The sequence below is a fragment of the Ornithodoros turicata genome, chromosome 2, assembly GCF_037126465.1.
Source record: "Ornithodoros turicata isolate Travis chromosome 2, ASM3712646v1, whole genome shotgun sequence".
Classification (NCBI taxonomy): domain Eukaryota; kingdom Metazoa; phylum Arthropoda; class Arachnida; order Ixodida; family Argasidae; genus Ornithodoros; species Ornithodoros turicata.
The window spans coordinates 141,568,147-141,595,946 of NC_088202.1; the positions used below are offsets into that span (position 1 = coordinate 141,568,147).

At 47.1% G+C, this 27,800-nt stretch overlaps 1 protein-coding gene across 1 annotated transcript in view; it reads left to right on the forward strand.

Moving 5' to 3' along the window:
• LOC135386240 (cubilin-like) overlaps window positions 1-27,800 on the forward strand; it is a 165,110-nt gene that overhangs the window by 29,926 nt on the left and 107,384 nt on the right. Inside the window, exons 11-28 of the mRNA XM_064616049.1 lie at window positions 2,862-2,993; window positions 4,147-4,233; window positions 4,301-4,470; window positions 4,678-4,879; window positions 5,215-5,327; window positions 5,632-5,869; window positions 11,102-11,286; window positions 12,461-12,623; window positions 14,385-14,575; window positions 14,676-14,832; window positions 16,351-16,532; window positions 17,347-17,512; window positions 19,085-19,298; window positions 20,010-20,140; window positions 21,476-21,659; window positions 23,142-23,302; window positions 24,976-25,157; window positions 26,686-26,845. Of these exons, the coding sequence (XP_064472119.1) occupies window positions 2,862-2,993; window positions 4,147-4,233; window positions 4,301-4,470; window positions 4,678-4,879; window positions 5,215-5,327; window positions 5,632-5,869; window positions 11,102-11,286; window positions 12,461-12,623; window positions 14,385-14,575; window positions 14,676-14,832; window positions 16,351-16,532; window positions 17,347-17,512; window positions 19,085-19,298; window positions 20,010-20,140; window positions 21,476-21,659; window positions 23,142-23,302; window positions 24,976-25,157; window positions 26,686-26,845 (3,018 nt within the window). The remainder of the gene's footprint in view (window positions 1-2,861; window positions 2,994-4,146; window positions 4,234-4,300; window positions 4,471-4,677; window positions 4,880-5,214; window positions 5,328-5,631; window positions 5,870-11,101; window positions 11,287-12,460; window positions 12,624-14,384; window positions 14,576-14,675; window positions 14,833-16,350; window positions 16,533-17,346; window positions 17,513-19,084; window positions 19,299-20,009; window positions 20,141-21,475; window positions 21,660-23,141; window positions 23,303-24,975; window positions 25,158-26,685; window positions 26,846-27,800) is intronic.

Below are 27,800 nucleotides of genomic sequence, written 5' to 3' on the forward strand. Positions count from 1 at the left end.
TTTTTTTTTTTTTTTTTTCAGTATATGATTTCTGATTTTCCTGTAAAAATGCTAGGACAGCATAGAAACCGTCCCGCTCCCCCTAGTTTTCACAAGTATATTAAGCTGCAAGGTAGGCATCCTCCCAAAGAGAGCATGCACTTACTATATGAGTCATGATGAGTCAGTTAATGAACTTTAGGTAATTTTTTTTTCATTCAGTATGACTAATTACGTAAATTAATTATCCCTTTTTGGGTGGGTGGCAAAAGTGATGGGACAGCAGAATGGAAGACTATCCACGTTGAAAACGCATTTCTACTTTCGAAAGATCTTGAAACGTGTATCCAAATATCGATAGGCGGCGGCTGCTACGCAAATGAGCCGAAACCGAAACCGAAACGCATCGGAGGCGTAGAGAGGACTGCGCTCATTCTACGTCAGAGGGCAACGTGCTTTCGAGCGACGGGGATCATTGGTGCAGGTGCCGATCTGCACTCTAAGAAAAAAAGGAGTACTTTTACTCCTTTTGGGGAGTAATTCCATTGCCACAAAAAATAGTCCCTTTCGGGAGTAAGTGCACGGGAGTAAATGAATGTCACAGAGTGAAGACCGCATTTCACGCGCTGTTGTAAGAGTCCCAGGTACAAAATTGGTGCGCATGAATGAAAATACTTTGAAGCAAACCGTCAACCGTGATATATCGAGTGATATAAAATCTTGCGCCATACTAGGGCACAATTTGCGAAGAAAGATGCGCTAACTGTTTGTTACTCTGTGTGGTTGAAAATTGCTACGTTATCTGAGTTATACAGCCTTATGTCGTTCAAATGGACCAGGGGCACATATTTACGTAGACTGTTGCATTCAGGAGACCATTCGTGAAGTTTAGTGACAATTTGCAGTCCTGGGGAGTAAATGTCGGGACGAAATGTTGGCTTAGGGGACTAAAATGGGGAGTAATTGCAGACTAGGGGAGTAGAAGCTGCAATTACTTCCCGTTTTACCCCTTTTTTTCTTAGAGTGTGCTTGCTAGATGAACCGCTTTGTCGTTACGTGTAAGTCCATACTCAAATTCTTACCGGATTACCTAAAGACTGCACTTTGCGGCGCACATAAGCCGACGACGATGAGGGTCATGCGCTGCTGCGTTTTCGTTTCGGCTCATCGGCAACGCAAAAATTCGCGACGCCTATTTGAACGTATTTGCTCGTTTCAGGAGTTAAAAAGAAAAATAGCGTGGCTTTCAACGAGGATTGTCTCTAGTTCTTCTAGTTCAGTTTTGCCCGAGAGCCCCTAATTAAAGAGCTAATGAATGAAGCCTACGTAAATTACTCATCTAGTATAGTTACATATTCTCTTGGAGAGGGGGGGGGAATATGTTTATTAAAGATAAAGGAGGAGGAGAGGATGTCCGCCTGGCCGTATCGGACAACTGCAAAAACGGCATCTATACTGTTCTCGTAGCTTTTTATGGAAAAATATCCGACGAATGAAAAAAAAAAACACTCTGTATACAGTCAACCCTCGATTTATGAACCTGCGATTTATGAATTCCCTCGTTTTATGAACAGGCGCACGAGGAACCAAACTTTTTACGTGTGTTTTTCCATCGTTTTATGAACCTCGATATCCGAATAATGAATGGAATTTCTGGGAACGAACTAGGAGTTGCCCAGCGTTTTTGCTCTCAATTTATGAACGGATCGTTCCGAGGTCAACAAAAACCTTCAAAGGGATTATTCCATGGTCTTATCAATGACGCCGGAACGGACGAAACTTTTTCCAGGTATTGCACCCTGGGTTTTTAAACCCTCGAAATCCGGACAACAAACCGGTTTTCCAGGGGCGCATTAGGGGGAGCAAGTGTTCCTGGCCTCAATTTATGAATAAGGTGACCGCAGGTCGGAAGGATTTCAGAGCATACTAGTGACGTGGTCCCCATCGATGTCCGCTATTGTGCGAATTATTTGTTGCATTATAAACGCAATCCCAACTCTCAAATACTGCTCGATAGTACTCACCTAACGGAATTTTCGATTTATGAATCCCTCGATTTATGAACAATTTTTCAGGAAACCGAGGGTGCTCATAAATCGAGGGTTGACTGTATACAACAGCGACAAACACTCGAGCTCCAATCAAAATTAAACGATGGGAACCGGAGATACGGGAGAAAAAGACACCAACAGCACGGGCACAACGTTGTGTTCTGTCAGTCCTTTTCTGTACGTGTCACGCGGTTCCCATGGTTGAACTGCGTACCATCTAGCCTGCGCCGTTGCTCTTCTGCCCAATCAAAAGCCCGGCGGAATATTCCAATATTGGAAAGACTATAGTGATTTGAAGGAGTATCACTGCGGGACGAGATCAAGCTGTTAGATGGGCTATGACATGTCTGTGGCGTTCGTCGCCGCTTCGCGACATCTCCAGTGGGTGATGGTGGATGTGTCTGGAACTCCTTTCCTTAGGTGATCTGGGGTAGCCGGCCCTCGTGATGAGGGCTACAATCCCCATTTTTTTCTTACTTTCAATCAATCAATCAATCACTGCGGGACCAACTGTGCGGACTCGCGCTTCCTTCGCTTTCACATCGAGCGGGCACGATGTGAAATGTTTGTGTTACTTAAGGTACTCATGATCTGTAAAACAAAAATGGTTTCCACCCCAAACCCCACAGGGCGTTATTCACTCTTGCATTACGTCATAACTCATGGCAGTTCTGCTCTCACATTTGGCTCATACCAGCAAAGGTTTACGTGCAGTTTAAAATTATCACCGCATTTTCTTGTAAGTTTAACGATTGCTACGCGTAACTCCTCGTTGCACTAGCAGGGTGACCGCTAATATTCTTTTCTTTTTTATTTCTTTTTCACTTGCAGGATACAGTGGCGACGGCTTTACATGTGTGGACATTGATGAATGCCTAGTGAATAACGGTGGCTGTTCGACTAATCCTCGTGTGGATTGCATCAACACCGTTGGGTCACGTACCTGCGGACCTTGTCCACCAGGTGATGAGTGTTGTGATTTCTCGCCAGCTAATTCAGTCTTAGGGCACACTCTTACGACACTCTCGTACGACAAGCTCTTGGCAAATGACATAAAGTGACCTCTCTATAGCATATACGAGCACGAACTTATTGTCGACTGGACATCAGTGCCGTGCACTTGGCGCTTTTCTTTCCTTTCTGAGGGCCACCGGCCTCCTTCACGAACTGTAGGGATTTCCTTCCCTCGTCATCCTCTCATATGAACCTCTTTGGAATGGGGTTGGGTCCTGCACTCAACGCAGGGAAACATCCTACATTATCATCATCATCCATTCATCTATGTTGTTGTTGTTGTTGTTGTACTGTCGAGTAAGTGAAGATAGACCAGAAGCCAAGGGACATCATGAGGAAAGCTTACACGCACTGGCTTAACGCAACAATGAACAACAAATTTTGTTTCATTGTTGCGTTAAGCCAGTGCGTGTAAGCTTTCCTCATGTCGAGTAAGTGTTAGATATTGCTAAAGCTTAACCCATCCCGCCATCTCTTGAAAGTGGCCTAAGTTCATCATTTCGTAATTTGCAACCTTGTCTACGAAGATGAGTCTAGGGTTCCGGATTTTTGGGCACTAACTGGGGGCGCTCTGGACCGCAAAGCAAGCAGTATGGCAATCATCATCGCGGATGATATCGCTCGGTCCCCCGATAAGTTGAGATAGGGGGTGCGCACCGTTTTATGTATCAACATTCCTTCCAATCGGCAGATAAAACAATACGGTTCTGAAGGTTGGTTGGCCTAGAATGATTTACTATGAAACGAAGAGAGCTACGTGTTAGTGCCTCAAAATTCCGGGCCCTAAAGATGACACAAGACATGAAATACGAATGACCTAATCTAGCGTACACCGTACTGAATGCAATAGGATCTCTCGAACACTCGATGGCTTCCTACCTGCTTTGATCTACCTACAGGAGGGCGCTGGATTTTCAATCTTTCCATGACAGAGTAATATTTTCGCTGCCAGCTTTTTGTTCGGCGTTCCCTGTCAACAATTCGCAACAATGCTCCGCCCTTCCAATGAAACGCGTCCACCCTTCCTTGTTGCGCTCGTACAGGTTCATACAGTCGTTTTTAATTCCTTAACTCATGCACGGTATTTTTATCCTCTCTCCAGGATACGCGGGTGATGGTGTCCGCTGTAGTTATGTCGGTCTGTGCTACAATAACAATGGAGGTTGTAGCGTGAACGCCATTTGTGTCGGTAAGTACCCTGGTGTGTGCAAACCTTATGGGGCCCCGTGTAAACAGCTGCTCGTTTTCTTTTGTAGAACACTCGGGAACATTCCGCGAATGTCGGTGTCAAGCAGGGTTCGTGGGCCACGGCGTCGGGCCTGCAGGTTGCTTGCCTGCCCCTAACAACACAGGAGTGATGCAACCTGTCGGACCCAGTCTCAGGGACCCGTGCACTCCTAATCCCTGCCAGCATGGTTTCTGTCTGGTACGATTAACGGACATTTCTCACACATTAGCCTGATCCGATTCAACTAAAGCTTAGATGACTGCCCCCCAAAACTCAGCAGATGCATAACGACAGCTTGTAGGCACAGCGACAGTGCGTGCTTGTATCGCGAAAATATTAATTCCTGCGAAGTTTTATTTAATACAATCATCCGACTGTACAATGATGACGCGCTGTTTTCCGCAGCCAACCTCAACTCCCACAGGTCAGAGTACATTCCACTGTTCCTGTAGCAGTGGCTACAGTGGTCCACTGTGCGACGCCATTGTGGATTCTTGCAATAGTTCTCCCTGTGAGAACAACGGCACATGCGTGAACAGAGCGGACGGGTACCAGTGTACCTGCACTGCAGAATGGACAGGCATCAACTGCGAACATCCAAGACAGGGTAAGAATCTCGAAAACCTATGTGGATGTTGATCGCGACAGAAGCGCTAATGAACCTTTTTCACGCTTGCGTCGTATCCTAGCGGCCGTCCAGCGAAACACGCTCAGCCCGGGCAAAAACACATCCGGTGCCATCTTGGCGCCATCTATTGATTATGTAGGGAACCCTCTCTGACGCCGACAGGGTCACAGAGCATACGCGGATGTTTTGTGAAAAAGGTCCATTGTTGAATGTGGCTATCACTGACTTGTGGATACGGCTCAACTTGAGCATTTGCTTCACCAGGCAGCTTGATGGGTTTTGAACATCTCTCTCTCTCTCTCTCTACCTTGCAGACTGCGGCGGGTCGCTCATCGGTACCAACGGCACACTGATGTACCCGCTCACAGCAGACACGTACGCGCATCGCAGGCACTGTGTTTGGCACATCCACACAATACTTGGAAAGGTAATGAAGTGCACCGTGCTTAATGCTTAACCCATTCCAGTGTTGACTGCTATAGCTTTCTTACTTATTCGTATATTATTCGTGTCTAGCTAGGTTCTGAGTAGTATGAAGTTCTTCAAGCAGGGCGTCTCAGAAATAGATGACGTCAAGCGAAATAAAATGTCGCGTTCTGCACCGTGTCTCATTTTTCCACATTACCCTTGTCTATTCGTTGAAAGCTGTAGCCATACTTTTGAATTTTGCGCTCTCATTACATCCACTATAACGAATCTATAGAACAGCCTATAACTCTTTCGAAACGCAGGTGATCAACATTATTTTTACCAAGTTCAGCTTGGAAGAAGGCCATGAATGTGCCTTCGACTTCCTCGAGATCCACGACGGGGAAACAATCTCCTCTCCCCTTGTAGGGCGTTACTGTGGAACGAGCATGAAGGGCAAAAATCTTACTTCGACGCACACGGTCATAACACTCTGGCTTAAAACAGATCACTCCGTATCTGGGGAAGGCTTTGCGCTCAACTGGACTGCTGTCGATCCAGGTAAGGAAGCCCGCACTGTTCCATGGAACATGTCTTGAGTATGCAGACAAACCCCTTTACAACGAAACTCAGGGGACAGCAAAAAAAATTCGCAATAAAGGTATTTTCGTTAAAAAGGATGTCCATTATTGAACCTACAGGGCTCCAGCGGGACCGCAAAAAAATTTGCTGTAGTGGTATTTTCGCTAAAAAGGTGTTCGCTATAAAGGAGTTTGACTGTATAAACAGGCAGAAATTTGAGCTGGAAAACTCAAAATGGCTCCATTTCATTTTCCAAGTGGATCTACTTGGGATTCGAGCTTGGGATTCTGCCTGGGTAGATTTGGGTATTCCGGCTTTCCGGGGCATTGTTTTTGGGTCCCGGGATATTGAGACTTTCCTCCAACGAATATCCGGATCCCTGGGCCGTGACACTTCTGATGCGTATAGCCTTTGTGTCGTAACTCTGAGGTTTCCTGTGTGTATTGTGTGTGTCTGTGTGTGTGTCCCCTCGGCGTTCAGTCTGTCCAGGTCAATAACAGCGTTCGTCATCACGTAAAGGAGCAATGAGGTGATAATTAACGTGGCTCGAAATCCTGCGCATCCTGCGTGTGTCAAGCTCTCCACCAGGGGTCGTCATGCGAAATATTTTCGCTCTTGCGGAGCCGTTACAGCTCTGCAGTCGAATTTACGAATAAACGTTTTTGACGTGGTGAAGAGGGAAGGCTCCGCGCCTCGTTTCACCGTCTTTTCTTTCTTTCTTTTTTTCTTTTTTCTTTGCAGCTCACGCTCCGCTTCCTCTCGTTCTGCAATGCGCTCTTTTCTTTTTCTTTCTCTCTCTCTCTTTCTCTCTCTCTCTTTTAAAATTCCGTGGTAGCGCCACGAAGCAACTGTGGCTGCGTACAGACGTGGACAGATGGAGGGAGGACAGCAGGAAGGAGTGGAAGACAGGGGGGGAAGGAGTTAGTGTGCGTCCTGGGCCAACTTCGTGGGGAACTGTGCCGTCATTCGTCTTCGAAAGTCTTCGAAAAAAACCAGGGAAAACCTCAGACAGCACAGCCGGTGACAGGATAATGTTCGCTCTGCTCACGAGGAACAGGATTTTTTTCAAAAGCGTCCGTAACTGAGCCCTCAGGAACGCTCTGTAGGTCACCTATACGCTAATCGTTCTTACGCAGGAACGCGTTTTATTAGTCGGAGAAGACTCTGCACAGAAAAATTATTAAAGTATTTGGTGTCACCTCAGTGCTCCTTGAGTGTTTTCCGTACTTCTCAGTATGCGACGCTTCTTATATAGAAAACAAAGAGACACCTTTTCTTTTTTTCTTTATTTGTCGTTCTCCCGCAATAGGAGACTTAGTCTCGGAGAACAAGGAGCAGTCAAAAACAGGGACAACGACACAAGAAGACACACAAACAGAGGCTCCAAATGTTTATGTCGGCCAATCTGGCCGGTGCCTAAATGAACGTTTAATGGAACATAAGAATTGTGTAAATAAAACGGGTGGGGGTACCTTGCATGAACACGTTAGGGTCTGCGGTTGCGTTCCAGAGTTTCCGAGAACAAAGATTAGAGGACGATTCAAATCCAAGAATGAAAGGGAAATTTTCGAGGCCTTTTTGATAATGAAGTATGGGTCTGATAAATGTGTTAGTGAGCCGTCGATATCGCTAACAAGGGAAGAGTTTGGGTTCTTGGAATGCAGACTAAAAGCTGGAGTTGAGTAGTTAGATCCGGTTGTTCCTCGTGTTTTTATGGCCCCCACGTGTGTTCCGTTTTTGCTTTTTTTTTTCCCTCTACACCATTGGTTATAAATGTGCTTGTGTAGTTCAGTAAAAACTTGTTGATAGTGGAGCCTCTGTTTGTGTGTCTTCTTGTGTCGTTGTCCCTGTTTTTGACTGCTCCTTGTTCTCCGAGTCATGTACCAACAAGCCCACCAAGCTACTCTAGTAAATAGGAGACTTAATTTTATTTGTATTCGGTCATTGCATAGCTCCCACCGATTCATTTTATACTGGCACCAACAACGAAACCAAGTGTTACAACATCTCAAGCAATATGAAGTGAATGTGGCCGGTAGCATAATGTTGAAGGAAAATGTATCTTCGGAGACTCTAGATCGACTGTTTCCCAAGCAGTGGTTCACGTTGCGATAAAGGGGATGTTTGTTGACATCGTTCGTAGGAACCTCAAGAGTTTTTTAATATTTTGACCCTCCTGCACTTAGCGTACAGTTCACCTTCGGCACTCAAGGTCGAACACCACACGCTGGTTCAACCTCCTTACATCTGCGCGGAAGCCGCTATGCTTCGTTTTTCTGCTCACACGCGAATAGAAATTAAACCAACCCTTTCCATCACCAGTCACGCTATGTGTCTTCCCTTTTTCCCTTTTTGCTCTTGTTGGGTCCACACAGTCGTTTCGAAGCCACTCGATAGCCTTCAAAACAGCAAAGCAATGTACGGAGCTCATGCTTGTGTTTGTCACAGGGAACGAAAACATTGCTTCCAGCAAAGAACCTCAGGTCGTCGAAATCTGCAGTCCTACTCAAATACCCCTGTCACACGGGCATTTTCGATCCTGCTCGACCGAACCTGCTTGAACCCAATGCAGATCGGATAGTGCTACACGGCCGCTTCCAAGCAGGATCAAACTTTGATCCTGCTTGACTCAAGACAGTTCCCATAACAGGATTGAGAATTTCAAGACGGCTCGACGGCCGCCATTTGCATCCTCGACCCCGGTGAACTGTCATAACTTAAGACGGACATGCGCGCGAAGCTACGAATGATGCTTACATCGGTATACGATAAATTACCACTAATATCGCTGTTATATAGGAAACGCGAAATTAATGAGTTCCGTTTATTCATTTGCACAGGTCAACCATTCAATGCGCATTGAAAGTGGCCGTGTAGCAGCGTCAAAACTCGAGCGTGCTCGGGAAGTTCGATGCAGATCGGATTCGAGAAGGATCGAAATGCCCGTGTGACAGGGGTATAAGGCAGCACGTGCTGGATGCCGCCACGCAAATAGCTTTACTCACCCGACGCGTAACTTCGTTCTCAAGTAATCATTGCGCGTCGCAGGCGTCAACGATCCAAGTCACCGAATCGTCGCCAACCGCGCGATGAAGGAAATGTGGGTACGCAATTCTAGAGTGCTTGACAGGCAGCTAAGAGCAATGTATTGTTCATTGCTAATACCAGCGCTAGAATTCAAACAACTCGCTTTTTTTTTCCACATTTCTGCATAGCGACAGCGCCAACAGCAGGTTTGCAGTATTCCCCATCGAGCTTCGATATCCCAAATTATTTCGAGAAAATCCCGGGATTTCACGGCATGAAGAACAGTTGAGATCCCGAGATTTCGGGATTCGGGATATCTCCGATCCCAACAGCGTACTAAGTGATCTGCTAGTGTTTTCGTCTACGTACGCTGAACACCATCTCCTACGGACGTCCGAAATAGATCCCAATGTCCATATCCGAAAACTGACCTCCGTGGGACTCTCCTCGGATATTTATGGAAGGGTATCCGTAGCCGTATATCCGCAGGAGGTCCTGTTGCGGCCGTTTCACGGATTGTCCGAATCAGCTCCGTGATGGGATGCTGTACGGATCACGTATTTGAAGAGAGAGAGAAACGCGGGACGATGTAGCCCTGCAGAAATTCGGCTTTCCATGAACTAAATCACTTTCTCAAGCTACATGAGTAAGAAACACGGACATTACCTCTACGCCGACCTAATACGCTAAACAATTTCTCATTTCGCCGTTGTTTGTGCACGCAATCGAATTAAACTTAGACAGCTCACCCTTCATTTCAACTCACAGGCGAACAGGGCTCTCGAATGTGTAGAAGCTCGCAAGAACACCAATGTACAGTGTCTGTTCCCTGTTTGGAAGTGAATGCAACTTCATTTCCTTCCGGTCAACAATACAACTTCATTTCCAAGGCATTTCGGCTGAGTGGCCCAATCTCTTGTAGCTGTTTCTTCTTTCGTTTCTTTTTATTTTGTTTTATTTATTTTATTTTTGAAACGCCGCGCTGATTTTCCCTCATGAGAAGCGAAGCGGAGCAACACAAAGTGAAACGAGCGGCGACGGTGGCAGATGTTAAAAAAATGGCGGAAACAAGCTTTATATTTTACTACGAAGCGTATACTGACTTCTGAAAAATAAAAAAGTAACGCGCGCTCGAGATAAACGCTACATCCCAGAGAGCTCCTGTTTCTGTCCGTATCTCCTGGTTATGTCCGCAAAGTGCACGTTCGTAGGAAGTTCGAAGCCCGGCCAAGTGGATCTCCGTAGTATCTCCGCTGGAGGAATTTCATTATTCTACGGATATCCGTATCTGCGTGAAAGTATATCCGATGGACATCCGCAGGACAGAATCTTCTGACTGGATCAGTACTCTTCGATAAAGTAGTGAGCCTGCTGAACTTTACATCGACTTAAATCTCAACTTTCAAAAAAATATCTGTCAACTGTGACCAGCGCTGTATTTGCCCGCATATAATGCGAACCTGCGTATAATGAGCAATGGACGTTTTACGTTCCTGCAGGAGAAAGTTTACAAATGTGTGCTCTGCTGCACAAAGATATGGGAGTAAACAATATGAACCAGTGAACCAATGTTTCGGGAAGATACGCATGAGGAGAGCCGCCGATATTTCGAACAGAGCCTGAGCTTCTTCTGGGCAAAAAGAACAGCGCCGACATCCGAACCGAACTTCTGAACCTGTTCAGAACCGACTTCCGGCCCGATGAAGAACAACTTCTGTTCGAAATGTCGGGTGCTCTCCTCCTGAGAATCCCCCGCATTTCATGCGTGTGTAATCGTCGTAATTCATCGTCAACCTTCGGTTTACAGGCGTGTGATGAGACGTTAACGGTTTCAGTTACGAAACGAAAAAGCTGACGTGTCTTCAGTGGCGTATCTAGAGGTACCTGCGCCCATGGCAACATAGTTAACGTGATGTCCTTGGGGATGCGTTTTCGTGTGGTCCGCACTAGGTTCCACACTACAACCTCTCTAATCGCGGGTGCTTTAGATCATTTGTGAATGTGCCAGGTTGAGAGCCCGACCTGGCACATTCACACCCGACCACATAATGGCGCCCCTGTTCACCTGGCGCCCATGGCACCTGTCCACACCTGCCACACCCTAGATACGCCACTGCGTGTCTTTCGCATTACGCTTTCACAATGCAAGTTGTCAAACATACACGTTGCGAAACTTCTTCGTAGTGTGCGGGAAAGCCCTAGACGAAGCCGACGTGGGATCCGTCCAGTCTCCTGGTTACCCTGGCAACTACCCGTCTTCAAGAGATTGCTTCTGGACTGTCAGAGTACCTGTTGGGAAGAGAATACAGTTTCATTTCGCCACGCTACAATTAGAGCACCACAACAACTGCAACTTCGACTTCTTGAAGGTAAATGGGACAATTACAATACGACTTGGGTCCTCAGTGTGAGGCTCATAACCAAATTATCGCTATCGACGGGGTAGAGGACTCGCCTCTGGCGATGAAACACCCTTATTATCCTCTCTAAAATAAAGTTGTTGTTGTTGTTGTTGTTTGGTAATGGCTGGGCATACCAACCACGAACCACGCAATCGCGAGCTGAAGTACAGAAATGATGACAGAAAGTACTGATGTCAGATGGTAGTACAGGGTGTATGCTATAAAAGGTCAGTGACATTTTCGCGCGTGACACTATATCTATTTGAGAGACGGACTTGTGCTGCCATACAGTGAATCACTCATGCCAGAGAAACCTACGAAAAAATTGTGGTTACCATTCACTGCGTAATAAAGTAAACACGGCCACGGAAACTTTCGTCTTCATGTGTTTCCTATGCGCAATACCGATGGATGGAGGTGAAAGTTTGCATGGTCATATTTATTTTGTTACACAATGCTAGGTAACCACAATCGTTTCGTAGGTTCCTCTAGCATAAATGATTCACTTTGAGGCAGAGAAAGTCTTTTCGTGATAGAGGTATAGCATCAAGGAGGTATCACTTTTTGCACGAAAATGTGACTGACCTTTTATAGCATACACCCTGTATGTTGTCACATCCAGAAAGCTTATTACAGAAGCGATGAGGGAGTGATGGCAAAGGTTTAGGGTATTCTACAGAGGCTTCAATATGGATCCTCAAAAATAAAAGCCCGCTTTACCCTGAAGTGACTCAGTATTGTTTCGGCGCTTAGAGGACAGGTGGCGCCAACATCCGTGGTCGTCCATATAGGGCTGGTGTAGCTCGCGATCAGCTGGTTTCGTTCTTGTATTTTCAAATTCAGCGAGAAATACATAGCCAAGAAAAAAGTGAAAGAAAGGGAACTTGATATTTCTGAGGCAGTGCCCTGCTCTGAATACTAAGCTCTTCAGCGCCACAATGTACTACCAGAAAGGGGCCCACCTGTCTGTGCATTCCTTGTACGTTCATCTAGAATTCCTAATGTAGTATATGGAACTTTCAGCAGTATAACAGTCATTTGGGCGCAGCTGCGCATGTCACGACGACACTATAGCCGGGAACGTGACTCATTACGCCGATAGCATCAGCGCGCTGATATTTTGTGTCCCCTCGACACGCAGATCTACGACGGTGCCTCCGAGAATGACCAGTTGCTTGGTAGTTACTGCAGTACCGGTATTCCCTCGCCTGTCATGACGGCAGGTCATCTGGCACTACTGCACTTCCACAGCGATAACTCTCAGACGGACACTGGATTCCATGTCACCTACGCTTCGGTTCCTGGTACGGTATTTCTCCTACAGTGTTACCTAAGCGCAGTCTGTGAGGCATACGGAAGCAATGTGACTCGTAACGTCTTATTCGGCCATCGTCGGTGAATGATAGCATGTCCGCTCACTTGTCACACGTCCTCTTCCGGTTGAGTAGGTCCCCCAAGGTCGCCATTTTCCCATGTATTTGTTCCTATCCCGATGCGTGCAATGCCGGAGGCCGCCCTTAGATACCCCATTGTTACCAGACGTTGGCTTGCGTTTAATTGTAGCGCGCTAAAGATCCACTTGAAGCACAATCCAAGCCAGGCCAAGTCACCGAAGGAGAAATGGACGACTGCGCCTGCGGCGCCTGGTACGTCAGGTACGCTATGCGATGCACGCAGCCGTGCATTAGATCCTTCCGATCGCTCAACACGTTTAAAAACGGGACCAAAAGTGAAACAGGGCACAGAAAGTTGTTATACGCGTTTTATTTGGACATATAAAGACTAGATTCATTCGCAGAAACAACAAAAACATTTTGCCACTAAACTTAGCGCGCTGAAGTGATCCGGAACGGCAACAGTGGGGTATCTAGTGGCGGCCTTCTTCGTTGCACGCTTTTCCGAGGTGAGTTTGGGGGACCTGGTTCCAAGGCATGACCCGAGTCGCTTAGATGCGTCATGTTCCACGCCTATCGTCGACGCCCGTTATGTGTCGAGACTTCAGGGCATGTCCAAGAACAGGCATGCGAAATACCCTTCCCATTATTGAAGGAGCAGCTAAAGGGTACCTCTCTACATATAAATTTTACATTTCTTGGCAGCGACGGATTGTACTACGAACAGTATAGTACCTAAGTACTAGTAGTAGCTTAACTGTAGCTCGTAACAAAGGCGTTCGATCTGCATACCATCGAGAATACCTCCCGTACGTTTCGATGACTTATGATATGAGAAGTTCGTAGCTTACGAAGTTGAATGAGGTGGACGTCGCTATGTTGCTTCTAAGTAGCGCCATCTTTTTTTTTTCTTCCTTTGCACTTGCACACTCACTCACGTCGGCCCAGGCATGTGACGTCACGGCATCATACCGCGCCTCCACCGTCGCGCCAATCAGCGGATGGCTTATTTTTTGCTGCGTTTTTGTTTGTTTGTTTGTTTTGCATAAACTGTATTGAGCAATGATAAAACGCAGTTTCATACGATATTATTTTGCAAAGTCGCTCCTGATGGTTCGCTTGACGAATAGTCGAGTTCAGAAAATCCCAGTGCTCTTTTCGCACGCATTGCATCCTGGGCGCTTGCTAAGCGGGGGAGCGAAGAATAATCCCTCACATTTCGCTTTCGCTGACCTTGACACGTCTTGGACAATGGACCGGTAGGGGAGAAATCGAAACAGTTTGGAGGCCACCCGTTTCTTTCGTATTAGTAAACTCCCACAGTTCAAAGCGACGCTAAGCACTCTGGGATTTTCTGAACTTGTCTATTAAGCGACGTGTCTAGCATCCTTGCTGCTGTAAAGCCACTGGTTAAAATAACGTTGCTGTGACTGTGAAGTAGTGAAGTAAAGTGGCCTCTGCGACAAAAGTCATCCAGGGGTTCCTTTTGAGTTGTTTGCATTTCATAACGTAGATCATACGGAACTTTGTTTAAGTACCTTGTTTTGTAAAGTCTATTACGGTGCCGTTTCGTTGACTGCATCTGACCAACCCAGATCCTTTATTTCACCCACGCTTTCTATGACTCTAGATTTCAGTTAAATAATTGTACACTGCGCATATTGTGTGCAGGTGTACCAGGATGTGGTGGTCTGCTGTCTGGAACGAAAGGACGCTTCACTTCTCCCAATTACCCAGAGAGCTACAATCACAACATCGTTTGCGAATGGGAGATCAGAGTCCCCTTAAATGAACGCGTGGAGCTGACATTCGAGGATTTCGAGTTGGAATCCGGACGGTCATGTCGATGGGACTACGTAGAGGTGAGATCCCCGTAAACTGCTGGGCTTACTGCTGTGTCAAGGGCTGATATTATTCGTAGTTTCTTCTTTTTTCTAACTAACCCTATTTCCCATTCCGCAGATATTTGACGGACCGGATGACAGTAGCGAACTGAAAGGCCGCTTCTGTGGATCCACTGGGCCACAGCACATCAAGTCTTCGGGCAGTCGAATGTTCGTGCGCTTCAAGACCGACGGTAGTAACGCACAGCGGGGTTTCAACGCCGTTTACATCGCAGGTATAATACGTGACAAGTTCTGTGTAGTTGTTGTGTGTCCAGCTTTGGTTTTTCAAATGGTCCTTGCCCTCCTCTTTACGCCTCATGCGACGACAATGTGGTGCTGTTGTTCTCCGTTAGCGGTATTGGTATTTAGTGTGAACTCAACAGTACTGACGCTTGAGCCAGAAATTCAATGTCACAGTCAGAGGTGTGCTGTACCTCTTAAATTGTGCCAATACGAGGCGCTGTCAAGAGGTCACTTCATACACGCGACTGAGAAAGATCGCATATAATACATTTGTGCATGGAGGTTCGAACAAGCACCGCAACCATAGCTGCCATGAAATGCCACAACATTTACATACGTAAATCTACTGCTAGAGGGCTGATAGTATAGCTTATAAAAACTTGTGTGTTTTTTTTTTTCCCGACGGGTGGCGTTAACGCCAATAAACATGCCTTTAGCTGTCACGTCTGTTACGTTTTTTATGGCGAGTTACGAAATTTTTAAATACCGTCTGGTACTAAAATATTTGGACAGGCAAACAGCAAAGCGAACACGGTGAATAATGATGCCGACACCTTGATTAGATTGTCATGGAATTTTGCATTCGCCATTCTTTTTTGGTTTTCGGAAGAAAATAGAAAGGGTACAAAATCAAGCTGCAAGGTTTGTTACGAACAATTACTCTCAGGATGTCATATCAGCAGATTTAAAAGCAGCCATGAGCTGGACACCACTGGATAATCGCTGCAGGGCGTCTCGCTTGAAAGTTTTTTTACGACATGTACTATGGACACACGGGTGTTAGCCGATAACTATTATTTGCCAAGTCACCATTTTATCTCGGAACGGCTGGATCACGTATGCAAGGTCGAGCCGTATCGCCCATGCACCGGTCTTTAAGGATTCATTTTTCGTGCGAACCATATCAGAATGAAATGGCCTTCCACGGGACCTACCCAAGCAGCAAAATGTACTGAAAGTCGAGTGCAATAGGGGTGGACGGGTAGGTGGAAGGCCTTGAGCACACGTGTGAAACTAAAGAACATTGATAAGACACATACCGTCCACCCCTATTGCACTCGATTTTCAGTACATCGTGCTGCTTGGGTAGTTGCCACCAGCTGTAGAAACAGGCTCTCGAGGAATCTTTGTTCATTTATGTCTGAATCTTCCTGATACTTAGAAGGCACTGAGTTTGCGTTAGCTAGATATAGAGTGATTGACATTGTTGTTATCAGTTGTATTTCCCTCTCCCCTACGCAATTCCACAGGAAATGGAGAAGTAGGGTACCTTTGAATAAAAAAAAATACTTCATTCTTGACTCCCGGAGGTACCAGGCACGGACGAAATGAATACAACGAGTGGCGTCGGCAGTCAAGAATTAATATTCACCAACAGGCCCACATGGCCGTACTCACAAAATTTTTCAGCATTCTATTTCAGGAGTTCTATTAGAGAGATTTCGTTTATTGTCTGTGCTGCTGATGCTTCTTTTTCTTCCGCATCTTCTTCTTCTTCTTTCACGCAGCCTGCGGTGGCCGCTACACGGATCTGAACGGCACGCTAATGTCACCTGGCTACCCGAACGAGTACCAAGGAAACCGAAACTGCAACTACTCGATCGAAGTTCCACTGAACAACGCCATACAGCTTACCTTTCAAATGCTGGACATTGAGGAATCCGGCCACTGCCGCTTCGACTACGTTAAGGTAGCGATGTTATTGTTGCGCGCTTATGCACGACGTCTTTGGACCGCCTGAACGGAGAATGAGGGCGTTGCAGTCGCCACAAAAGCTAGCGCTCTGGGATCAATGCAGCGAGTCTCGAAGCTGTAGTAGTGAAGAGGTAGCGAAGTGTAGGTCCGTCCATTACAGAGAGATAGCGCGCAGAAATCGTGCGTATAGGAAGAGAAGAAAGCGTGGAAAAGGAACGGAAAATCTGGAAAGTTGGAACAGGAGAGCAAATGCGCACCGGGGCGGTTTCCACAGCGGTATAGAACAGAGGGGTGTAATGTCAGATGTTTACATGAAAAGTTATACAAAGGTATAGTTGGTCTATATTCACACGTCAGCATATAGTTACCGGCCTTCACAACGCCACTGAAACGAGCGCGTGAGGATCAGGAACAGAAATGTCGGCGCGTAGAAGCAGGACGTATAAATGGCATGCTCGCCTGGCAGCTCGTGCGCTGCCAGCCGTGCAACAGCGCCGGACCAGACAACCACAGGAAGGGTACCGCTGCCGCCACTCCGGCGGTTCACTGCCCCATTGGAAAAAGGGAGGGAGAGAACCGGGTCACACTTACATCCTGCTTTCTTTTTCTTCATCACATCACCATCCACACTAAGGAAGCCTTAGCCTGGACGCTGTAGCGACACCCGCATTTAAGCCCGTCCACGAAATACCGCCCGGACATACCGGAGTTGTTGTTGATACGTCATATAGCACTCGGACATTGAGGCCGACTTGGGATATTTTTCTATAACGACCTGTCACTTACACCCGTTATTTACATTTGCACAGGTTTGGGAACCATTCATAAACGGCACGAATGAACTCGCTAAACTGTGTGGACGCACTCCTCCAGATCCAATCACATCAACCCTGAACCACATGTACCTCCTCTTCCACTCTGACCACTCTGTGCACCGGCAGGGATTCTACGCCAATTATACGACCATACCCACAGGTAAGGGCACAAGGTGTGGATAACTAATGTCGAACTTGTCGATGTCCAGCTCCAATGGCCATAGGTCTTCTCACTCCCTTCAAAGTGGTGGTGGTGTGGTGATAGGGCTTGCCGCTGTCGGCCTCACGTATGTGGGCAACGTCACGACTCACGCCCTGGGGGAATGTGCGTCCTGGGCCGACTTCTAAGGGAACTGTGCCGACATATGTCTGAAAGCGTCTGAGGAAAACCCAGGAAAAACCCCAGACAGCACAGCCGGCACCGGGATTCGAACCCGGGTACCTCCCAGTCTCGACGTGACATGGCCAGCACGCTAACCACTGAGCCACGGGAGCCCTTCAAAGCATGCGCGCGGCTAAGGTCTGCAGCCTAGCCAACCAGATGGAGACTCGGGGTCACTGTAAGCTGGTAGCACGGAAGTACACAGCACGCCCAACGGAAAATTCCTCCTTCAGGCTCCACATCTTACGCAGTTTCCTCGCCAGATGGAGCAAGCATAACTCGCGGGGTTACAATGTGAGACACGAATATTTCAGGCAAAGGGACAGGGGGAAGCATGATGATGGAAGAACGAAGAAGAAGACAACGGCACTGCACAAGTTGGAAGAGAGTAACTTGTGTCGTGAGGGCGTCGGACGTCGTTGACGTTAAAGCAGTAGTATGCCCAGTAACGATTGTTCTATAATGTACTCGTCTAAATCTCGGTTCTTCAAAAGCCGGCAAAATTTATTGATTGAAGTGTACATGATGATGGAGGAGTACCCTTAGACACAGACGACAGCCGGTGGACCTAGAGAGTCCTCATCAGCATTATGGGACAATTGAGAGATCGTGCTGCATTCACTAACACATGTTGGCACACCAACTCTGTTACGCGATGCCTTCCTATAACAGCTTCTGAAGACTGACGTTGCTTGTTAATGACATAAGATATTTCTCCGAAGCTTTACAGTGCCCGAGGTAGTTGACGGAGCTTCTCGCCTCGCTCAGATTGACAGACGACTGACTTTAGGCATCTGCAATACATATTTGGATTATACGCCTTTCTTCTAACGGTCCAATAGGTGGTACATGGACGTACCGAGAGGGGGGCAAAGGAGGGCAGCGTTGCCCCTTCTGGAATGCCAAGGTTATACTTGCGGAAATTGCTCTCTTTATTGACACGCAAGTCGTTATTAAAACTCACGTGTCGTCATATTCCGTATCTGCGGCATATCAAATGTTTCAACTGTTGCCATTTTATTATCTAGTTTCTAAAAGTTGAATGCCTTGCCCCCACGGAAAAAATCCTGCGAACGTACATAAACTGACATCCCTTAAATGCGCCGACACTCTTTGAGTGTGCGGCATCACTTGCATGTCTTGCACGCTTTGAATGTTCAGAACCCTTTGAATGTATCTGTACCCTTTGACTATCGTGAACCTTTCGTATGCTCAGAAACCTCTGAATATCTGGAACTCGCCGTCAACCGCAGTCTTTGGAGTGCGGAATCCATTGAATGTGAATTTCAATGTACCGAAACCTTTACTCTACAGTGTGCCGTCTTAATGATCGTTTCCTGTAACGTGCAGACTGTGGCGGCGTGCTCACAACAGCTGGAACCCTTCAAAGTCCAGCTACGCAACAGGGCCAGTATCCCCATAACTCCCGGTGCAGTTGGATACTACGCGCGCCACCAGGATTTGTTGTACGCCTCACATTCGCGGGGTTCATCCTGGAGGCCTCCGGCGACTGCAAATACGACTACGTGCAAGTGGCTGACTCTTCCGGTCACACTATAGGAAGGTAAATAGTTTACCTTTTGGTTTCAAATTGCAAGTGCAGTTGCTAACGCGGAAAGAAACTCATCGAACCAATAGTCCATGAAGAAGACCGAGAGACACGGACACAGAAGGTGGGACGACACCCGTAGGTTCTCAGTGTCTTCTGTGTCCGTGTCTCTCGGCCTTCTTCATGGATCTATACCAGCTAGCTTGCACCCTTTCCCTTGTTTCTTTAGAACCAATAGTCCACCGAACAGGTAATTACAAAGGATCGGCTCTACCAACAGTAATAAACTGTTTGCGATTGGTGAAATATGCGTCAAGCCATCTTGGAATATGTTCATTCTCCAATAATACGGCGCGGTTGTTTTATAAATACGACGCGGAAAAATAGCTCCTGCCTTTACAGAGAGAGAGAGAGAGAAAACAAAGAGAACAATGCTCCCTCTCCTCGTCTTTGGATACCGAGACCCAGAGTGGCTTATGGTAATCCCATTATTCAGCAAGGCACGCTGATGACCCGTACCAACAGTGTAGTGATCACTGATGCAGTGGTCACTACACTGATGTAGTGATGATGTAGTGATGTGTAGTGATGCAGATGCAGACCCCTCCCCATTCGACTTTACTTCCTCCCTTCTTTCCATTTTCTTCTTTTTCTTTCTCTCTCTCTCTCTCTCTCTCTCTCTCTCTCTTTTCCCACTGGTTCCATGATGTGCCTTGACACACGCAGGTACTGCGGGACGCAGATTCCACCGGCCCTCACGTCGACGGGCGAAACGCTCTTCGTCAATTTCCAAACAGATGGCAACGTAGCGCACGATGGCTTCCTGTCCACCTTCGACTTCGTCAACGCCAGCAGCAGTAAGTTTTCCAGCAGACGAGGTCTTGTAATCCATTGGTCTCTTCCGTGGGTCTGATGTCACAAATAGAAAGCGCAGAGCGATGCCCTTCTGTACGTCCATATGATCCTCTTCGATGTTGGTTCATATGAACTCAGTAGAGCATGTACAATGAATGTATGCAAGAATGGCGGGTATAGAGCACAAGCTGCGACGAGTGTCTAGCGCATTTGCACTACCCGTCCCGTTCGATCTGATCCCTCATTGTCGCTTCTCATTTGGATGGCGTCAATATCTAACTTCTCAACGAAGTCTGCTAGAAATATGTGCAAACTGAAACCGAAAAAACGTCGCTAAGTTCCTCTTAATACTTGCTAAATGGTAAGTGAACTGCTTTGCCCTATATTACGTTTTTCACAAATGAAATATTAGCGGGACGAAAAGCGCGGGTGACCTGTAACGCGGGCGCGAAAGGGGTCTGTTTATCTGTATTCCTTCAAGAAACCCCCCCACGCCTTCAAAGAGCGAACGAAGGAAACGAACGAACGAAGGAAGGAAATCGACACGACTCCGTCACGTTCGCAGAGCTGACGCCACGCAGGTCTGTTGACGTCACACTACGAGATCGGGTCGGGCCATGGTAGCTTTCCCAGACAGTTTTTGTACATTTGATTGGCCTAGTGACAATACCTCGCACGGCGAAAATATTAGGCATCGTGGCTTGATGAAGACATGAACTGGCTCCCCCAAACACGGCATGTCGTGGCATCAACTTGAACGACGGAGCACAATGTCTCCTAGAATAACAAGAAATTAACATTTTCTACGATTACCATGTCTTATCCGTACACACGAAGCTATTACAGAAACCCTAAATGTTAGCCATGATTACTTTGGTGAAAGAAAACGGAATAACGCGGAATGCAATATCACTCTGTAGGAGGGCAGCAATCCGACACATTTTAGAAGACTGCAGCCAGTACGTATGCGAGCGACGGGCCTTTAAATGTCAACTTGAAATGCTCGATCAGAGGCCATTCAACATCTGCAAAGTTCTCGGCCCATGGAGTAACCCTGGACATCAGTACCGTGCACTTGGCGCTTTTCTTTCCTTTCTCGGGGCCACCTGACTCCTTCACGAACTGTAGGGATTTCCTTCCCTCGTCATCCTCTCATATGAACCTCTTTGGAATGGGGTAGGTCCTGCACCCAACGCAGGGAAACATCCCACATCATCATCATCCATTGTTGTCATCATCTATGTTGTTGTTGTTGTTGTTGTAGGAGGGGAGACCACGTATAGATGACGTGCATACTTTGCAAGAGCGGCATGTTGACCAGTGTTTGTTCCATACAGTCTGTGGTCGCGACTACTACCTGTCTGAAGGCGTCATCCGGTCGCCGGGCTTTCCTGGCTCCTATCCTTCAAGGCGTGACTGTTCCTGGATAATTCACGCACCGGAAGGACAGCAGATACGTCTTAACTTCACCACGTTCGACATTGAAGGTCCACCCTGCAGATACGACTATCTGGAGATACGGTACGTTACTTTTCAAATGCATGTCTAGTCATCCGTCCACACATGAACGGCTAAGAGTTCCCGGAAAAGGTTCATAAATCAAGGGGGGTGGCAAGTCGAGGTTTCGCATAAATAGAAAGGACCAAAAGCGGTATAATGAAGGGAAAAACAATAACAGCTACATGCATGACGATGGGATGAGGTGTTTTTACGCGCAGGAATTGCGACAGACTACTTGATTCCAAGTGGCGTAATGAACGCAGATCGCTCTGGAACGTGATAAAAAGTATATTTTTGAAAATCCTTGAACAACCTTCCTCAGTGTGAACATTCCCCTTAACGCTTGAACTCGCCCCATTTTTCTTTCCTTATCTTCCTCTCTCCCGTCAAGTGTACACCTTCAAAGTAATGTATTGAGGACGAGCTTCTATGGACATTAAATCGATAACAGTATAATTAATACATACGGTTTTATGACGTACTGCCGAATTGTCTCTGCAATTGCAATTGTCCCTGCTTAAGTAGGAGTTCGCAGAGTGTCTAATACCGACGAATCCAAGCCATCGAGGTGTGCATCCTCACTGTGCATATTGAGACATATCCGAAGCACACCGAGAGAGCCGATCGGCATAGTGGAGACGCACCTTATATATAAATATAAGGCGAAAAATGGCGAGCGAGATATACAGAGGCAACACCAGACGGGCTCAGACTAGTAACTGCTTTAATGGAAACACGACATTTTGCACAAAGGAAGGAAGGAAGGAGGATGATCAAGGTACAAAGTGGTTCTAGACGGGGCGCAATAAGTTGTGTGAGGGGAGGAAGCCGCACGAAAAAGTCGACTACCTTCCTCTAAGTAGAGGGATAAAGAGAGCTGCCAATATTTTCATCAAAAATCCCGTCTTCTACTGAGCACATACGACTATGGAAGAGCTGATGAAATATGGAAGTCACTAAAAAAGGTTAGCCAGCTGTAGGACTCGAACCCACATCTTCTGGGTTACCGGTCCAGGGCTCTATCAATTGAGCTAAGCTAACACGCCTTCTCAGCGACTTCCAGGGTGCGTCATCTGAAGGGACAAACCAGTCACTCTCTCTCACTCATCCTCCTTTCACTCTTACATTTTTGCACACTCATGCACACATTCATACGACAGGGATCGACGAAGCAACATCAGTTCTCTCTATGGAAGAGCTGTCTCTTTCCGTGATATAATGAAAGGTCTTCACACCTAGGGCGCCAATACTGCGCAAGTACAAATTGCTACATTAAAACCCTACGTACCAACGTTATTCCCTCCATTTACGACAGAAATATCACAGGGCTATCCTTCTGGCAAGTCCCTTTTACTCCAAAAACTCCTCTCGGTGCTTCTTGGTTGTGCGTTTCTGCAGACGTGCCACCAGGCGTCACCTATATTGGACTCCTTGCATTACTTGGTTGCCTTTCGAACCGTTTCGTGCATTTTGTAATAATGAATGTTTGCCCTGCCTGCTTAGAAATGGCGTAGAACCTGCAGCACCGATTGCCGGCCAGTATTGCGCGCGAGAACCACCGCAGGGATTCATTTCCTACACCAACGTTCTCCGACTTCGCTTCGTCAGCGACGACTCTGTGTCCGGAGCTGGATTCGAGGTCAGCTACGACACGGCGCTTACTGGTGAGTACCACGTTTCCTTCCAGTTTCCTTATGGCGACAAGTATGGTTCCAGAGTTCGAGGTAACTCATTACTGTAACTAATGTAGGGTACCGGGGAAGACAATAAAGAAGCCGAGGAACGGGGCACGAGCCTCATTGTGTTGTAGTTGGAGTTGGACGGACTAAAAATAATACTCATTCTGTTCGTAACCAGGGAACAGTGTAGTTGCTGTATTCTTAGGGTACCAGCTGGAAGACAACAAAGAAGCCGAGGAACGGGGCACGAGCCTCATTCTGTTGTAGTTGGAGTTGGACGGACTAAAAATAATACTCATTCTGTTCGTAACCAGGGAACAGTGTAGTTGCTGTATTCTTAGGGTACCAGGGAAGACAATAAAGAAGCTGAGGAACGGGGCACGAGCCTCATTCTGTTGTAGTTGGAGATGGACGGACTAAAAATAATACTCATTCTGTTCGTAACCAGGGAACAGTGTAGTTGCTGTATTCTTACAACTAAGTTCTTCTTTTTTCTTTTTTTTTTTTGTAACTTGCAACTTAACTCGGTACTTTTGCGCCGCGGTACCTTTCAAAGCAACTCGTTTCTTTTTCAGGTAACTTTGCCACAGTAACTTAAGCTAAGTTCCAAGTTACTTTTCATTCCTTTTTCAATCACGTCGAGATACTTCCTTGCTTTCTGTCCGGTTCTTTCATTGCATTATATGCCATAAAACGTGATATTCAATGAGTGACAGTATTCTATTCAGGAAGTAAGAACCGCTGTCATTGAGATGAAGCTGAACCATTTTGCGTCCACAGGGAGTAAGATGCAAAGCGTTCGAATTGTGGGACATAAACGAAAACGATCTAAGCGTGTTGCACCCCTGCGCAGACAACTCCAGGTCCAACCTAACTGCTCACGCGCGCAGCACCTGTGTAGTGAATCATTAACACTCGAACGGTTTGCGAACGGGTTTGCCGCTCCAGGTTCCATTCTGAACCACTCCCTCTTCCCATGGGCGCTCCGGGGTACCGTTCGTGAACTATTTCAGTGAAAACGATTCACTAACATTAGGTAGCTAAATACAGCGAAGATAATACGGATTTGTTAAAAGTTATGCGAGAGCAACCCAAATGGTATTGTATATATCGACACTATAGACACTAATGATTGGTGTGCCTTTGTTTTGTCGTTGGTGTCAGGCAAAGACAAGCTGTTGCAAGCAGTGCACACAACACGACACGCAACAATAACAACGACGACGACGTTTAGTACACGCAATCTGAAAACAGAAATTACAGCAACGGACCTGCTGTATTGTGCCGGAGAAAATAAAGAATAATTATAACAATTGGGAGTAGATTGGCAGGCGTAAGCTGGCGTCCGCTCACATTTGTGTGGCTACCTGTTGCACGTGCCGCGGGCTAGGACTGGGTATAATTTCGACCAACTGGGGAAAGCAAACACAACGATGTAGGCTTCGATAGACCCCTTGAAATATTGCAAGAGCCGGAAGAGTATGTTGTACATGTATTCCAACCTTCTAACCCTGCTATCAACATATGTGGGGTTACCTGGTCCACGCCATCTGGAATGTGGCTCTGCCACTTGAAATTATGATTCTCGAACAGTATCTGCTCGAAAAACTGGCGGCTCTCGTCCTCAACTTACCATCGAGATTGTTCTGTGTGCTCAGGTTGCGGAGGCGTTGCATCCGGTACGTCGGGCCACATCACGTCACCCAACTACCCACAGCCCTACGGTCACAACGCCGACTGCAGCTGGACCATAAAGGTTTCACAAGGTTCTGTCATCTCTATTGTTGTCGTCGATGTTGATATCGAACAACATGCTGAGTGCAACTACGACTTCCTTGAGGTAGGTTTTGCTCAAAGAAGCTCATGGCTGTATGGCAAACATTATGACCCGCCTTGTCATCGTTGCTCACGAGGACGCTTTTATCTTACCGTTACATCTCGCCACTTATAGGAAGGAACAAATAGACAAAAGTCGCGACATAACGCTCATACGTAAAAAGTATCGGCGTGCCAGGGGACAAAGTGTGCAGCCCCCCACCCCCACCCCCCCACACACACTTCTTCTCCTGGAGATGCGCGCTGCGGACGCTGTGCAATTTTCACGACAGACCTTGGCGCTAAGGGGGTGAGGAGCCCCGTCCACTAGGTCCCCCAAGGTCGCCATTTTCCCATGTATCTGTTCCTATCCCGATGCGTGCAATGCCGGAGGCCGCCCTTAGATACCCCATTGTTACCAGACGTTGGCTTGCGATTGATTGTAGCGCGCTAAAGATCCAGTTGAAGCACAATCCAAGCCAGGCCAAGTCACCGAAGGAGAAATGGACGACTGCGCCTGCGGCGCCTGGTACGACAGGTACGCTATTGTGATGTACGCAGCCGTGCACTAGATCCTTCCGATCGCTCAACACGTTTAAAAACGGGACCGAAAAGTGAAACACGACACAGAAAGTTGTTATACGCGTTTTATTTGGACATATAAAGACTAGATTCATTCGCAGAAACAACAAAAACATTTTGCCGCTAAACTTAGCGCGCTGAAGTGATCCGGAACGGCAACACTGGGGTATCTAGTGGCGGCCTTCTTCGTTGCACGCTTTTCCGAAGTGAGTTTAGGGGACCTGCCGTCCACCCCACCTGCGTTGCCCTCTCGGTATGCCCATAATTCCTGTTACAGTCGTCAACGCTGCTAGCACGATTGAGGCCAAGAGGAGTTAAGGCGGAGATTTGGGCAAGTTGGTACACAACCACATAGAAACAGCGGGGAAGATCTACGAAGGAGCACAAATTCACAATAGAGGTGAAAGATGTGTCAGCAAGCCGTCAGTGGACGTATTGTACAAAGAGATTACTTATCTTCAAGATTGTTCTTGGTTGTCCTCTTTTCCTCTTTTTCTGTCCCTTTCAGTTTCTGCCTCCTTTGGGAAGTAAAGCTCAGGTGCTACTCAGCGCTCTATGTGTGCACTTATCTCTTCGTGCTTCGTCTCTGCACTGTTTTAACGTTGTTCACGTAGCCAAAAAGAGATTCTCGCAGCGCGAGGATGAGCAAGAAAAAGTGCAGTGAAAACAATTTCAAATTCAAATGTTCAGGTTCAGGGCGTCAACAATGTTTTTGAAAATGTTCACCATCGGCAACGCATCACAACGCATTTGAGGGAGTGCTCCTTGTACACCAATTTATCGCCCCTTTAACTAGAGTGTTGCAGATATGTGTAGGAAAACAAGCAGCACGCCAGTCTCTGCAGAGCGGAGCTTCGGGAATTGTTGTGCATATATCTGTGTGTTTGACGTTCGGTTCTTTCTTGGTGGCCCAACCGTGGCACAGATTGTTTCATGTTTTCCTTTTGTGGTTCCTATACGGGATTCTACAGCTCTATGACGGTCCGTCGATGGCATCACCACGCCTTGCACGTCTGTGCAACACCCCCCAGATGGCCATACACTATCAGTCCACGGATTCCACAATGTTCCTGAGGTTCCGTACAGACGCAAGCGCCGCTGGAAGAGGATTTCACATCGCGTACACCGCAGGTAGGCCCCGGGCATCGGTTGTTCTATGACGCGGGATATGAAAACAGTTTCAGTCGCACCACAGCGGTGGTAATGGAGTCATCGATCCCGTGCCAGTCACAGGATCGAGACATCCAGTAACAACAGCGCCCCCCAGTAACGAGACCACGACACTGATGATGAAATTGCTACGAAATAAGTCTGACGATTTCTGTAGATCACTTACCTGGATTTCTCGCACATTCTCTTTCGTGTCGCGAAAGAAACAAGCACGGAAGGCCATACGTGTATGTACTGAGTCAACCCGAGACCAGGACGGAGAATAAGAAGGATAGTTCCTACAATCCTACTCGAAGAGATGTGAATCGGCTGCAGAGAGCGCCACCGCTTGAGTGCACACTGAATGTTGTTTGGTGCCTCTACGAGGTACTAGATTATACCCGTCCACGTCATCTTTACGTTTCCCTATCACCTGCCGCAATTTGGAGCCTATAACAGCAACACCGGTCATCGGTATGTTTATCACTTAATTCGCTGCTCTGATGCCTCGTACTCATGCTTACGTTAGAATGTTTGTACAAATAGAGTTTATTGCACGGGGCATATGTTCGTGCAAAAGTCTCGATAATCGACTCCGTAATCATGGTCGGTCTAAGCAGCACTTTGATGGGAGTTGTACGATTGTTGTCGTCTGCTACCGACGGAGTGCCTGCTTCTGCCGGTCACAGTCCAAATAAGAATGGAAAAAAGAACTTTTTCACATACGCGTGGTATCCTAGCGGCTCTCCAACGAACCATGGTAGGTCAAAACGTATTCAGGTAGGTAGCACAAAGGGCCAAAACGGCCGGGGTGGGGCGAACAAGCCCGCGCCATTCGTGCGGTCTCCTCAGTGGTCCCCACTTCTGTCGTCCCCATAGTGCACCATTCTAGTGAAGACGGGGATAATCCTCTCCGGCGCCTCAAGGTCATACGTAT